At 41.7% G+C, this 16,704-nt stretch overlaps 1 protein-coding gene across 2 annotated transcripts in view; it reads left to right on the plus strand.

Moving 5' to 3' along the window:
- LOC138796578 (uncharacterized) overlaps positions 1-16,704 on the plus strand; it is a 77,861-nt gene that overhangs the window by 37,784 nt on the left and 23,373 nt on the right. Inside the window, exons 12-13 of one of the 2 annotated variants that reach the window (XM_069976191.1) lie at positions 494-540; positions 6,477-6,917. In XM_069976191.1, the coding sequence (XP_069832292.1) occupies positions 494-540; positions 6,477-6,531 (102 nt within the window). In that variant the 3' untranslated portion in view covers positions 6,532-6,917. Of the gene's footprint in view, positions 1-493; positions 541-6,476; positions 6,918-16,704 lie in introns of those variants that run through there. The other variant, XM_069976189.1, reaches the window with a different exon arrangement.

The following is a 16,704-nucleotide window of genomic DNA, read 5'->3' on the forward strand; positions in this document are numbered from 1 at the left end:
TCTACAGCTCCGCCATCTTGTGACAATGACGTCGTCTTCGGGCTGAGCAGCTGGTGACGCGACAGAGGGGGGCCGGCATGGGGGACGGATGGAGCGGTTCGGCCGTCCTCCTGAAGATGACATTATTGTCACAAAATGGCGGCCAGGGGTAGACACGAATGCGGTAAGTATAATGCACCAACACTTTCGGGTCTAGCGTGGGTGGGGTGAACACGGGGTAGGGGGCCATTCACATACATAACACACATTACAAAGTTGTATAACTTTGTAATGTGTGTTATTTTGTGAATAAATGTTTAGCACCGCACTACCCCTTTAAAATAAATGAGTATATACATAACCTTTCACATAATAACATATACTGTGCAGTCTTGTATACATGTATCACATGTTTTTTCTGATGTACTTTCTGAGTTACAAAAAAAGTCTGAAAACAACAGTGTACATATGGTTATAAAATAAATTCTAAATATTTTTTTTGCCGCTCTTCTAGATGAATGAAATAGGCCACCCAGGAACAATGGCAAGAATGTATAACAGGTAAGCTACCTGCCTGATTCTTTACTTTACCAATCTGAGAAACTAACAATAATGTTAACAAAAGTAGAATTAGAGGATATCTTTTATCATAGGGACATTAACTGCCAGAACTAGATCTAGATCTGGGTGATGTTTATGTTTTGCAAGATCTAGACAATAATCCTCAACCGTTCTATTACCAGACCAGTTAGGTGGCCCCAGCTTATGTTGTGGTACATATCAGCTTTACTTAAGACATTGGCAATGTTAAGTGATTCCGGTATATTAAACCGCCATGACCTAATAGGATACATGAGAAGGGAATCATTTATAACATATGCCTTTTTTATTTGTACACTGAGGTCGTGAAGTACTTTGTGGTGGCTAATGCATGGTAATGGTAATCAGGGACATGGACCCCCTCTTTGTAACTGTATCTTTGTCTATAAATTTTGGTTCAATTATCCAGAAAACTATTTTTTTGTGACATGCACACTGCCTCTTTTCAAAGATCACTTCTCCATGTCACATCCTCAAAATGTCCTTGCCAAGAAGAAGTTTGAACAAGTAAATATTTGTTCACCATCACAGCTGACCTGAGTCTAGTTAAAGTGTAACTATTATTTCAAATAACTATGCAGAAATCAATAATACAAGCGAATATATTAAACTAATAGATTTTATTAGGCAAGAGAGCTTCCTTCTGTGCTCACAAAGCTGCCACATTCTATGGAAGTATTATAGGAATACAGAAAGTTAGTATAAGATTTCTTATACTATAGGCAAGAAATGGAAATAAGCATCTTAATTAGTAGCCTTAAACTTTTATTACTGAATGGAGTTTCAGCGCCAGCTGGTAGCTATGGAGTCCACGACTTCCACTGGTTTGCACACAGCATGGTGACAATATTATAATGAAATAAGAGATTCACAGCAGCATAAACACAGCTGTTTATGCTCATAAAATAAGACATTTACAAAGAAAAGTTTTTAGTAGTATAACCAGTGGTATAAAATATTATGTCAGTGACATTAATACAGAAGAGAGTATGATGCACACTTGGCAAAAGGCTATTTCTAAGACAATTCACTTCCTCCACTCCAAATGGAATACCGGTTTCAGATGCAGGGCTAAGGGCCCTATTCCACGGGCCCGATCAACAGTGGAAACAAGCGCTGATCTGCTAGATCGGCGCTCGTTTACTGGGCCTTTTCCACGGCTTGATGATCGTTAAGCGAGGGCTGCAGGGACATAGTTACCGATGTCCTTGCAGCCCTTGCAGCATACATTACCTAGCAGGGCTTCTCCTCCGCTCCGTCTTCCTCCCCGGGTCCCGAGGCGCAGCATCAACTTCGGCGTGGCCTGACTGAGCTGTCAGACCGCTCAGCCAATCACTGGCCGCGGCGGTCCCGGCCAGTGATTGGCTGAGCGGTCTGACAGCTCAGTCAGGCCGCACCAAAGCTGATGCTGCACGTGGGACCGGGATGAAGATGGAGCGGAGGAGAAGCCCTGCTAGGTAATGTATGCTGCTTCTCAAATCGTCTGTGACCGATGATTTTAGGTTTGGGCCTAAATAAACGATCAGCCAATGACAAGATCATCGGCTGATCGTTTTCTCTATTCTACCGAGCGATAATCGACCAAATTGGGCCGATTCGCCCGATTATCGCATCTGTGCAATAGGCCCCTAAATTCCAGGGAGAATTCTCTGTCTGAAGCCCTAGAAATGCTGTGGTCCGGTGCTGACAGTTGTGGCAGGTCCCCAGTTATTAATGACAGCCAGGAGCTGCTGCAATGAAACAGACACAGCTTCTGTGCCCATGTCATCCTGTATCGTAAATTAAAGTCACTGCAGCCTCAGGCATAGTCTGCAAGGACGTTAATTTACAGTGCAGCAACAGGAGGGGGTTAAACAGCAGCAGGCAGATTGCAGAGATACAGCAATTTGCTTCATTATTACTGTAAATTTTCTCATCTCTACTTAAGACCAATGTACACTCTGAGCAGACTGGAGTTATTTAAGGATGTTATGCTATCTAATAAATGAAACCTACTCTTGTCTAATATTCTGTCAATATGGCATCACTTAGAATCTGCATTAGAAGATAAGGTGCTGTGTTAGTAGCCTTATCGGACATGAGGCCATCTTGATTAGTGATAAGAGCAGATTACCTTTTTCCCTTTTCAGACAAATGTAAATCTAGTAAAATGTCTTGGTAAAAACTGTTTCCTGATATTACTTTCCACTGCTTGGTTTAGGACATTTAACAGCATAACATAAATCCTTTTAAAAACTATTCTTTTTTTCTTAATAAATTTAAGAGAAGGGCTTCCAAGTATTAAAGGCAATGATGATGAATATGAATGTCATTTGGTTACAGGACAAGTACCTAAAATGATCTCTGTATTTTTACATGCAATTCACAGTAATATTAAAGAGCATTGTGTTTTTACTATTTATTTAATTAATAATAAAAATCCAATGATCCTGCTAATCCAATAGCTCCAATGATGAAATATCTAGACAAGATGAAAAATATTGGCACTGCCCTGTTTTTCCACTTTAGCAACTGTACTTGTCTGTGCTGTGATTGCCAATTAGAGGTAGCTTTGCTTATATTATTATAACAGAATGATTGGTATAGCTCTGAAAACTCCCTTTTTGACCTTTAAGGTCTCATTCTGTATGTTTTCGTGGACTATATTTTGAGACAACAGGTTTGTCACAATCCACAGAAAAAGGTCCACAGTGCACATCAGTATTGTCAGTTTTTCGAGGATTCACGAAATTTGCAAGGTGCTAGTTAATAGAGTTGAACTAGTTAAAAAAAAAATTACTAGCTTTCCCCACTGCTAAAAAAAAAGTTTACACAATCACCTGGCAGCTATTTTACCTTGCCATTACTGGTTTACTTTGCTGCCAGAAGGACCTAAAACAGTGATGTCACAATTTGTGGACCTGCAAAAAATGGCCACAATAGAGGAGATTTATCAAACATGCTGTAAAGTGAAACTGGCTCAGTTGCCCCTAGCAACCAATCGGATTCCACCTTTCATTATCCAAAGAGTCTGAGGAATAGAAAGTGGAATATGGTTGCTAGGGGCAACTGAGCCAGTGTCAAACACCATGTTTGATAAATTTCCCCCAATGGATCCACAATCTGCAAAAAACGGATCCCATTGACTTCTATTGGTGTGTTTGTGCCGCAATTGCGTTACGCACTGGAAAATGTTCTCTTTTTGCAACACGGATCTGAAAATGCTGTGGACGTGTGAATGAGGCTATAGCAGGCATGTGAATGATACAATCAAAGTCTAATCCAGCAGCACAAATAATATTATAAGAGCGGGTGCACGCCTCACCAAACCGGACCCAGGCTTGGAGATAATCCAAAATAAGAGAACATGGAGACAGCACTTCCAAAGAAAATAGTGGGTTTAAACCCTTAGGGACCGAGCCTATTTGGGCCTTATTGACCAGGCTCATTTTTAAAAAAAATCTCACTTTATGCGCTTATAGCTCAGTGATGCTTTAACGTATGCTAGTGATTCTGAGAACGTTTTTTTTGTAACATATGGTACTTAATGTTAGTGGCAAAATTTGGTCACTGTCTTCTCTGCTTCTAAAAGAGAAAGTCACATGACATAAATTAGTTACGAAGTCACATTATTAATATGTCCTCTTTATTCTGATGTCATTTCGTAAACATATTTTACTTTTTTAGGCTGTTACGGGGCTTAGAAATGTATCAGCAAATTATAAAGTTTTCATGAAATTTCCAAAACTGATTTTTTTTAGGGACCAGTTTTTTTTAAGTGGATTTAGGCTTGTATAGTGGAAACCCCCATAAGTGGCATTTTGGAAACTACACACCTTATATAATTAATCTTGGGGCATATTGAGCAAAGTATTCACCATTACGCCGTAAAAAAATGGATAATAGAAATTTTCCAACAATATATTTGTTTAGATTAAAGTATCTTATTTTCACTAGCAACAGGAGAGAAAAAGCACCCCAAAATTTGTAACGCAGGTTCTACAGAGTACAACGATACCCCATATGTGGGTGTAAACCACTGTATGAGCACACCGCAGGGCTCAGAAGGGGAGCGCCAATTAGCATTTTCAGTGCCGATTTTTCTCAAGAAGTTTCTGAGCGCCAGATGCGTTTGCAGTGTCCCTGTAGGGTCAGCAGAATAGAACCCCCCCAAAAGTCACCACATTTTCGAATGTACACCCCTCAAAGAATTCATCTTAGGGCGTGGTGACCATTTTGACCCCACAGGTGTTAGAGAAAAATATTCAAAACTAGACCGTAAAAATTAAAAAAAATTATTTTTTCTAATAATATGTTTGTTTAGTTTGAAATTTCTCAATTTCCCTTAGAACAGGGGAAAAAAACGCCCCCCAAAATTTGTAACAGAGGTTCTCCTCAGTACAACGGCAATCTCAGAGCATTTACTGGCTGTCTAGGGTGGTAAGTGAAAATCTCGGGGCGTTTACTGGCTATCTGGGGTGGTAACGGGCAATCTGGGGTGGTTACAGGCAATATGTGGCAATCTGGGGTGGTAACGGACAATCTGGGGTGGTTACCGGCAATCTGGGGGTGTTTACTGGCTATCTGAAGTAGTTACCAACAATCTGGGGGTGTTTACTGGATATCTGGGGTGGTTAAGGGCAATCTAGGGGTGTTTACTGGCTATCTGGGGTGGTGACGGGCAATCAGGGAGTGTTCACTGGCTAACAGGGTTGGTGACGGGCAAAAGCAGTGTATTGTATTATGCATCATGCTGACAGGCATTCAGCACAGCCATGCCTGTCAGCACGATGGCATCTCCATGGTAAGCCTTTATTAGGCCCCCGGGATCACCATGGAGACATCGGGGGACCGACCAGGACCCAAAGGAACCCGTTAGATGACGCTGTCATGATTTTACAGCAGCATTTAACTGGTTAAACTACCGCTCCCGGTGGGGTCCCCCGCTCTACCGCCGCAGGGGGCGGAAGTTTATTCCGATGCATCCTCCGTTGAAAGGTGTATGCATCGGAATAAAGCCCATTAGTGTCCGGTTAATGCACACCGGTGTGCGATGTTTCAGCTCAACTGTAGCCTTTCACCTGCTTGAGAAAGGCTACAGTTGAGCCGAAACGTGGCGCACCGGTGTGCATTAAACCCACTATTTTCTTTGGAAGTTCTCCTATTTTAGGCATGTGAATGAAGTCTTACAGTCTGGTTTCTGCATTTTCCACTCTACAGAATCTAAATTAAAACATGCCTGGGATAAACAGTGGGGAAAATAAGTATTTCATACACTGCCGATTTCGCAACTTTCCTCACCTATAAAGAATGGAGGTCTGTAATTTTTTTTTTTTTTATAAGTACACTTTAAGGCTGGGTTCACACACAGTATTTTTGCTCAGTATTTTGGCCCTCATTTAGCAACCAAAACCAGGAGTGGATTGAAAACACAGAAAGGCTATGTTCACACAGTTGAAATTTAGGGGAACCACTCCCTAGTGCGCAAAGTCCCGCTCCCTGAGCCGCTTCCCCTGCTGAGATATCACCATCAAAACCAGGAGCGCGCGCATCACAGATGAGTGCGATGCCAATAGAGAATGAATGGAGCAGTCATTCTCTATGAGCGTCGGACTCATCTCTGATGCGCGCGCTGGGCTTCCGACGGTGATATCTTGGCAGCGGTTTAAAGGGGCCGGGTTACCCCCACAGACCTTCACACTACCAGGATCCGAATCGGATTTCGCTGCAAACTCACAGCGTGAAATCAGCTGCGAATTCGGTATATGTGTGAAACTAGCCTGAGGGTGCATTCACACGTACAGGATCTGCAGCAGATTTGATGGCACAGATTTGAAGCTGCAGATTTCTGTGTTTTTATAGCCAGTATGAAGTTGATTTTGTACTACTTCATTGTCTTTTTTATTACTCTTTTAAAGGCCATGGATTATAGACAAGCTTCCAGTTTCCCAAAGAAGGAAAGTAAATAAATAGGTCACCAAGGGATAAGTGAAGATGTTCATCGTGGATCCAAACCTCTATTTGGCTCTAAAAGAAATGCAAAAACTGCACCAAAGATTGTGTAAGCAAGGCCTTACAGAGCAGCTGCTTCTGATTCTTATTTAGAAAATAAACTAGGGGGAACAATTGAAGAGATCCCTTTGACTGCAAAGAAGAGCATTATTACATTGAAAGTATGGATGTATTTTTAATTTATGGTGTGTGAATATAGGCTAGGAGTTAATTCACACACACAGGATCAGCAGATTTGATGTCACAGATTTAAAGCTGCAGATGTGATGCTGTGTTCCATCATTTAGTTACATTGATCTCTACATGTGAGTGGACCCTAAGGGCCCTATTCCACAGGAACGATAATCGGCCGATTATCGCTCGTGGAATAGAGAAAATGATCAGCCGATGATTGTGTCATCGGCTGATCGTTCATTTAGGGCCAGACCTAAAATCACTGTTCCCCCACCGCGCATCGCTACGGTGGAATAGCGGTGCGAGGCGGGCCACCGACGATTTGAGAAGCACAATACATTACCTGCAGAGCTTCTCCTCCGCTCTGTCTTCCTCCCCGGGTCCCGCACGCTCTAGCTTCAGAATGGCCTGTCAGCTGACGGAGCGCTCAGCCAATGACAGGCCATTCTAAAGCTAGAGCATGCGGGACCCAGGGGGGAAGACAGAGCGGAGGAGAAGACCTGACAGGTAATGTATGCTGCAAGGACATCGGTAACGATGTCCCTGCAGCCCTTGCTCAACGATCATCAGGCCGTGAAATAGGCCCAGTAAACGAGCGGCGATCTAGCAGATTGATCGGCCCCCATCGGCCCGTGGAATAGGGCCATTAGGATATGTTCACACAACAAACATTTTATGAAAAGAACAGCCGTTGTTTTCATAGTGAAATGGGTTGCATTGAAGTCCATGCAAACAACGGCAGTTGCTCACAAAATGTATTGAGCAACAGTCGTTGTTTGATATGGCCATTGAAATAATTGACATCTATAACAGGTAGAAAAAGGTTTGAAATTATTGGCGTGTTAATTTTACAAGACAAAACTGTGGCACTTTAACAAGGGTGTGTACTTTTTATATCCCCTGCATCTGCAAAGATAGGATGATTTCCCCTGAACTAAGCTTTCTTCTGCACAAGACTAAAAGAAACCATATGGCCTTATTTACATAATGCAGTTTTTAAAAGCATTTCCCTTTGCCAAAACTGTATTGTGATACAAAAATAAATTTTTACATACTGTTTCGGGATGTAATTATGGTTTCGGTTGTTACTGATAAAACATTCAAAGGGTGTAAACATATTTGCATAATCCACTTTTGACACTGTTTCCAAGCTGTTACAATAAAGAAGTCAGCAGAAGTTACAAATTAATATTTTTATGCATTACATCTAAAGATCTATCAGAAGTGAGATAAATCTGCCCCCCACCCCCCAACTAACTCCTCGCTTTGCAAACAATGTCCCTACATTCAGAATAAAGTAAAAACAATAAAATGTAAGATATCTGGTAAGAAAATCCAAGTCATGAAACACCTGAATTTGGGTAGTGCACTTCTGGCCCCCAGTATGTAAGGAGAACTAGCCAACCTTTAAAGAGGACCTGCCACCCCTCTTACCGAGGTGACAGGCTCCCAACCCCCCGTTAGATCCCCCTATACTTACCTTATCGCGCCGGGTCCTGCTTCCTGAGCCGGTCGGGTGACTGAGATTTCAGCGCCCGAAGCCCGGCGCGCGCACTCACAGGAGAGTCAGATGCTCATAGAGAATGAGTGGGGAGTCCGATGCTCCATCATTCTCTATGGGCATCGGACTCTCCTATGAGCTTGGGCGCTGACATCTCAGTCACCCGACCGGCTCAGGAAGCGGGACCCGGCGCAATGAGGTATGTATAGGGGGAACTAACAGGGGGTTGGGAGCCTGTCACCCCGGCACAGGGGGTGACAGGTTTCCTTTAACCCTTTGAGGACCAGGCCCAAAATGACCCAGTGGACCGCGCAAATTTTGATCTTAGTGTTTCCGTTTTTCCGTCCTCCCCTTCTAAGAGCTCTAGCACTTTCAGTTTTTTATCTACAAGCCATGTAAGGGCTTATTTGTTACAGGAATAGTTGTACTGTGTAATGGCGTCATTCATTTTACCATAACATGTATGATGGAATTCCAAATATATTATTTATGAAGATATAAATTAGTGAAATCGCAAAAAAGAATGCAATATGGTAACGTTTGGGGGGTTCCTGTGTCTACGTAATGCACTATATGGTAAAAGCGACATGATACAATTACTCTATAGGTCAGTCCGAACACAACCACATGCAGGTTTACACAGATTCTCTAATGTTATATATATTTTTTAAATGAAATCCTTTTTTTGGGCAATTAATTATAAATAAAATGGGACTATTGTGACGCTTATAACGGTTTTATTTTTTCACCTGCGGGGCTGTATGGGGTGTCATTTTTTCCGCCATGATCTCTAGTTTTTATTAATACCATATTTGTGAAGATCGGACGTTTTGATCACTTTTTATTATTTTTTTTTATATATAATGTAACAAAATCGGTAATCCGAGCACTTTTTTCCCTCTTTTCGTGTACGCCGTTTACCGTTCGCAATGACGCTTGTTATATTTTAATAGATCGGACAATTACGCACGCTATGGTAATACGGTATTATATGCGGTATTATATGTATTATATTATATGTTTATTTGTTTATCTATTTTTATATGTTTTATTTATATAATGGGAAAGGGGGGTGATTTCAACTTTTATTGGGGGAGGGGTTTTGGGGTTGTGTGTTAGTGTTTATAACTTTTTTTTTTTTTTACACATTTGAAGTCCCTTTGGGGGACTTTTACATCCAGTACTTTGATTTCTACACTGATGATTGCTATGCCATAGGCATAGCATTGATCAGCGTTATCGGCGATCTGCTTATTGAGCCTGCCTGTGCAGGCTTCGTGCAGCAGATCGCCGATCGGACCGCACGGAGGCAGGTAAGAGACCTCCGGCAGTCCGTTTTACCGATCGGGACCCCCGCAGTCACACTGCGGGGGTCCCGATCGGTAAGTGACAGGGGACTCTCCCTGTCACTTACACGCCGCGGTCGCAGCGTTTAAGGAGTTAATGACACGCGGCAGCGCGATCGCTGCAGCGTGTCATTACTGGTGAGGTCCCGGCTGCTGATTGCAGCCGGCCCCCACCTGCTATGAAGCGCGCTCCGCTCCGGAGCACGCTTCATAGCGGGAGAAACACCCAGGGCGTACAGTTACGCCCTAGGTCGTCTGGGGACAGACTTCCATGGCGTAACTATACGCCCTGGGTCGTCTAAGGGTTAAAGAAAAAGAATAAGTACACACATATAGCCCATTGTTATGATTAGAGATTAGCGAAGCGCTCATCAAAGTGAAGCGCTTTGCTGGATCAGCGCTCCGCTCATCATGCTGCCGGGCTTCCCGCACTGCTCCGCTCCCTGCCGCACCACTCTGGGTGCCAGGGAAATGCTGCATCCTTTTTCCCGCATCCTGGGAGGTGTGGCAGGGAGCAAAGCAGTGTGGGAAGCCCGGTGGCATGATCAGCAGAGCGCCGATCAAATGAAGCGATTCAATTTGCTTCGGTGTGCGCTTCGCTCATCTCTAGTTATGATAAAAGATACTTTGCACAGTATCTCAATGCAAATGTGGATTTATTAAAAGGAAACCAATCAGCAAAACTGGGCTGATATGGTTCCATGCAGCACTAAATACAACTCCTAAGCAGCCCGCCTCACATATATTGACAGGCAGAGGCCAGTAACGGGCCTCTCTGCCTGTCAATCATCCCCTCCGAGCACGCTGACAGGCAGAAAGTGGTGACTAGACACAGACGGGGAGCCACCCAGATGACACTCTTCCGCCTCTGCCTGCCGCATGCCCCGATAAAAAAAAAAAAAAAAAAACTTTTTCTCCAGAATTGTACAGCTCAGGAGCTGTATACAGTGGTTCAGGGAACCATATCAGTCCAATTGGGTTTCCAAGTGAGTACCTCCCACTGGTATATTTGTTTCTTTGGAATGTGATAAAAAGTTCTCTCTCCATTTTTGCATTTTTCTCTCACGTACACTTAACCAGTGGAGGATTTCCAAGACTCAAGAAGATTGCAGTAAACCGAATTAAAACAAATTTTGGGCATTGTTGTTTGAAAGAGTGGTGAGCTGCTTTGGGAGAACAGTTGTGGTGGAGGGAGAAAGGAAGGTAAGTATATGTTTTTAGCAATATCTGCTGATTTGTTAAAAAGTCAGAATACAGCTTTAAAGAATCAATACTCTAAACAAAATTGGAAAAGTACAACAATTTTTAAAGAAACATTTATTTACAGAAATAAAGTTTTGTAATCAAATAACTGAACAGCTTAAACCAAGTTTTATGTATCTGAATATAAGGTTATATGTATAAAATACTGCAAACAAAAAAGCAGCCGCCAATGTGTTACTTGCACTGGAGTATTAGGCCTTGTGTATGAGAAGCAAAGAAAACAAGTTGCATTTACAGTTAAAGTTCAATACATTTAAATATTGCATAGATTTGATACAAATATGATGTAAATAAGATGTACAAAAAGTAAGCAAAGAAGTTTCAATACTGAGTTCCCTGAGATCGTTCTGGTGCATTTCATCTTCCTAAAAAGCATCAACACAGGGATTAAACACAAAATATATTTAAAGATGCTATCCAAGGTAAGAAAAACGTGGCCGCTTTCTTTCAGATACAGCGCCACTCTTGTCCCCAGTTCAAGTGTGGTTTTGCAGCTCAGTTTCACTGAAGTGAACGTAGCCTAGTTGTAATTCCACCCGCAACCTAAGGACAGGGCTGGTACTATTTTTTGCAAGAAAGCAGCTTTTTTTCTGGATAATTAGAAATTAGAGGTCATGTATAAAATGTCTTTTTTACTGTATGGTATTTTATCTGGAAAAAGGTCTTAGCCAGCCAACACAGGCAGTGGAGAAGAACAATTTTGCACTATTGTGGATATCACACTTCCCACAGTTATGTTTACTTAAAAAGCTAGCTCAGTTATTGTGTAGGTATCACGGCCACAACTGACCTATCTTTAAAAATATTGCTTGACAATGAATATTTTCTTAAATATAAAAAGTTATGTCTGTCTGAGTAGAATACCACTTTAAAAGGAGAAGTCCAGCGAAATTTTTTATTAAAGTATTGTGTTGCCCCCCAAAAGTTATACAAATCCCCAATATACACTTATTACGGGAAATGCTTATAAAGTGCTTTTTTTTCCCTGCACTTACTACTGCATCAAGGCTTCACTTCCTGGATAAAATGGTAATGTCACAGCCCGGCTCCCCAAGCTCTGCGGCTGTGGCTGCTGGAGAGGATGATGGCAGAGGGACATTGAGCATCCCTCTGCCATCATCCTCTCCAGCAGCCACAGCCCGCACAGCTCTGGGAGTTAGGTTGTGACATCACCATTTTATCCAGGAAGTGACATCACCATGTTATCCAGGAAGTGAAGCCTTGATGCAGTAGTAAGTGCAGGGAAAAAAGCACTTTATAAGTATTTCCCATAATAAGTGCATATTGGTGATTTGTATAACTTTTGGGGGGGCAATACAACACGTTAATAAAATTTTTTGCCGGACTTCTCCTTTAACGTACCAAGTGCTAAAATTTAGAAATGACTGATTTCTTAAAGAAGATCTGTCACTAAGTAAAAGTACAAAGTGGCATTCCATGTTTAAGTTTTCTGTGAGAGGCATCAGATCAGCATAGAAAAAAAAAAAAATCTCAAATAATTAAGTAAATGTTACCCACTTTCCAAGGCTCAAATGACATTTCCCAACACCAAAGCTTCTAATACATGATGTTAGTATTGATATATTTGGCAGCAAATTTTGTAAAAAGTACTACAAAAGAACAGGCTCCCATCATTAACAGGCAACAGAAATTAAATAAACACTGCAATAAAGTATGTAATAAAAAGTATGCATGTAGTGTTCTACTGCATAACTAATACAAGCCATGTCTAATCTGTACCTACAAAGGCCAAGGCCATGCATTAATTAGAACAGATCCTCCTGGTAAAATAACTGACTGGAGGATACAGAGCTGACCTTACTTGTTGTGCCACACTGCAGCTCCTTTACCAAGACCTTAGCCTTGGTGACTGTGTGTGGCTTAAGGTACTGTACAAGAATGCAAACAATTTATAGAACTATAAATAAAGACATCCTAGTATAGGTGTCCTCAAGAAAATGAAAATAGTAACTTTTACTGATTCTTCTTTAGAAATTCAGGGTCCTATTCTCACATGAGGTTTTGGAGCTCAGATCCATTGAAGTGAATAGACTTCAATTGCAATAGCACACACAACCAGTAGACAGAGATGGTGGCATTTTTGCAAAAAAAAAAAAAAAAAAAAGAAATCTAGTCCTAGTTAAACTCTTTAAGGGCTAATTTCTGGAAGACTGGGCCTTTGGGGTGGTAGCCCTTCAAGGCCAAGTGCATGGAAGGTTAAGGCTTAGAGCATAGGAAAGATAGCCTTACGGTCTCCTGATTGAAGACCACCTAAAAGATCGCTTTCAAGATACCAGAGGCACCAACATATCAAAGAGAAGCCCTTTATATCTTTTACATGTTTGGATGAGCTTTCTATTTTTCCACCCTGTACAAATTATCATAAGGGTAACACTACAGAATTACTGTATGAGGATTGTGACACTGGTTGGCTATACCCCCCTCCCCTTGCCAATTCTGGTGTGTTTATCTGTGATTACTGTACAGTTTGTGTTGTCTGCTGATTGTTGGCAGTGATCTGAAATTGTAAAAAGAAGTTACATTTTAAATTTCCTGAGGAGGCCTACACTGTGATCTATTATGGATCACTAAGGTGCTTTAGTTGGCAACCAGTGACGGTTTTGCTCTGCTGTGATTTATTCTAAATAAATAACACCTGCGATCTATTCAGCAACAACAAAAGTGCAAGTATGTATTCAAATGGCAAAAAGACATCATTGAAAGACTCTCATACAAAAAGTAACATTAAAAAGAGATTTGTTTTTACCACTACATTGCTTTAATGAAGTTAGAGTACTTTGTAATATAACTTCATTAAAATAAATGTATTGTTTTTTTCCTTTATATACACACACATCCTCTGAGTGGCAGCAGTAAGGAGCGACACTGGCCCTTCTGCTGACATCAATGTTCATATCTGCCCTCCAGTTTTCAGACCCCTGCTCTGATCAAGTGCTGCTGCACAGTGCTCCCCTTCCCAATGTACTGTATATTCTTATTGGAATATACAGCAGAGGGGGGATAGCTACCTTTTACTGCCACACAGCACAGCAGCCTCTGCACAGTGAGTGATTGCTATGATCACTCTAAGTGAACAGGATGTCACGCTGTGGGGGGACCCTGCTTTCTATATCACAATCAAAGCAGGGGTCTGGCAAATGCAGATTATCACACAAAAAAAATTGAGTCACCAGCTTATTCCCCAGCACTATACATATCTTGTTATAGTTCACATCATTCTCTGTCCCTATTAGGTCTTACAATCTAAATTTCCTATTCTTATTAGTGGTTTGGAGTGTGAGGAAACCACATAAGTGTCACTGTTGTTAGAAAATTTTCAAAATCTAAAATCATTATTTTATCATCATTTTTTTTAGTTATCATGAAAAACACGGCACTTCCTGTATTCTGGCTCTTTTTTCCAAAGAGTCTAAATGCAGGAACTCCAGTGTTTCCCAGGACTTTATGTGTTTAGCCTTTTTTTGTCAACCAGCACTAGATTAAAAATCTGCCTTCAGGAGACTGGACCTGGATTTCTGTCAAGTACAGCTTTGTTTTACAGCATGGTAACAACAAAAAAAACTAAAACAAATAATAATGAATGTAAATTGCAAACTTCTTTAAATCACATCCCCTGTTGATTCCACCTACTCCACAGAGAAACAATAAATATATGCCATTGTGTTTTTTTTTTATAACCTTTAGTTATAACCGTTTCTTTCCTCTGCGCTTTTCAAGTGACTACAGGTAAAGACCGCCCTGCAGCTTTTATAGGGGTTATCTAGACCCCAGGAGGGAGAAACCTATCAAAGTATGCCTTAATACTGTAAGTGCCATCTTAATGCTGCAATATTTGGCACAGCTGCCATTCCAGAATCTAGCAGAAATAGTGCACATTCTCTATATAAGCTGTAATCAGTGGCGTAGCTACAATGAAGGCAGGGAAGGCGACTGCTATGGGGCCCCTGCAGGAAGGGGGCCCGAGGAAGCCTGCCCTGCTTTCATGGTAGGTACCCCGCTCCCCCAGGGGTCCAGAGAGGAAGAGAAACCCCCACTGCATTGTTCAGCCCCCTCACTGTAGTGCCGGGTGAGCGGGCTGAACAGAGGAGCAGGACCTGCCAGATGGCACAGGAGAGGGATGAAGGACCTTTGGGTCACATGAACGTACAGGATTCATGGGGCCCCATACAGTTTTTTGCTATGGGGCCCCATGAATCCTAGCTACGCCCCTGGCTGTAATGGCTGCTTTTACAGTTCTATTAAATGGCTGAACAAACTTTTAAGTGAAAATGTGCTTAAAGTAGCACTGGTAAGATGACTAAGGAAAGACCAGCTCTGTGCTTGTTGTACAGTATCACTCAGAGTTCTGCACCAGATACTTCAATTACCTGTTAGCACCGTATAGATGCCCATTTTTAAAGTGCCATTGTCTTAGGACAGTGGTACTGCAAAGCACATATTTACCTAAAATACAGCAGTACTTTTATATAACAGATCTGGACTCTGCTTTATTTAAGGTTGTAGGCAACACTTGAAATAGGGACTATTGATGCATCAACACAACACAAGGAACTAAAAAGTATAGGAATAAATAGGTCCATAAATGTATCTGCTAAAAGGGCTTGTAGTGAAAATACCAGACTTACCTAGTGTGTGGCAGCAGTTTCCCACTCCTTATGGTGCCCTTCTTTACTAGTCCTGGGGAACAGAAAATGCCCTCTCGGTGGCTAATCTCTCTGCCGTTAATTCTCATGGGCCGCATTTCCTGTCCACACGGAACTAGCAAACGAAAGGACTGCCATCAGGTCTGGGCACTTACGAAATTGGCCACAGCAGGGAAGCGGCTTTGGGTAAGTATACCTCTTTACTATTATTACTGCAGCCTGGGACAGATTTAGACCTTAAAGTGATAGTGTCATTCCACACCCCCTATTTATATATGTGCAGTTCTTTGCACCACAAGCTTAGATCCTGCACATATAGCAATATATATATATATAGCAATATAGTATAGAGTATAATAAAAGAATATGAGTGGGCTGAAAAACAGAGCACATATTTAAAAGGTGTACTCTAATGGAAGCCCAATAGGAAAATCACAAAAACACCCTTTAAAAGGTCAGGATAAAGAAATATAATTTTCAACTTTGCTAATAATATGGACTAGAGTTGAGCTAACCTCGAGCATGCCCGAACCCGATCGTTCAGCATTTGATTAGCGGTGGCTGCTGAAGTTGGATAAAGCACTAAGGCTATGTGGAAAACATGGGTATAGTCATTGGCTGTATCCATGTTTTCCAGACAACCTTAGGGCTATATCCACCTTCAGCAGCCCCCGCTAATCAAATGCCGAACGCTCGGGTTCGGATGGACTTGAGCATGCTCGAGGTTCGCTCATCTCTAGTATTGATCTGAGGAGGAAAAACTATTTTGTGCCTATAGCGGATATGTAGAACTGTCTCCATCATCACAGCCTAGAGACAAGCCTAGTATAAAGTCTGTGGTCCTGCACACACATCTCACTCTCTGCCCTCACATCATTCTTCTCCAGATAATAAAATGTAGTAGACAGAAAATTGTGACACAACTGCATCATTAACAAGGGATGGTTATAGTCTGTAAAGTAGGCTATTAACATTAGATTAATGTTGGTTAAACCTAATGTTTTCAATGGAATCGGCTGCATATGATGTATTAGATAATCATGTAATGTATATGGAGGCCTCCTAATAGACCACCAATGCCAGTTGTGATAAGAGAGAAGAGTAGGGTTCATTAGATTTCAACAGGCTAGATCCTTTAATTTCCATGGAGATCATCTGCTAGCAGGAGTTTCTGGCTGTGTTTTTC

Source organism: Dendropsophus ebraccatus, chromosome 1 (assembly GCF_027789765.1).
Source record: "Dendropsophus ebraccatus isolate aDenEbr1 chromosome 1, aDenEbr1.pat, whole genome shotgun sequence".
In the NCBI taxonomy this organism is placed as follows: Eukaryota; Metazoa; Chordata; class Amphibia; order Anura; family Hylidae; genus Dendropsophus; species Dendropsophus ebraccatus.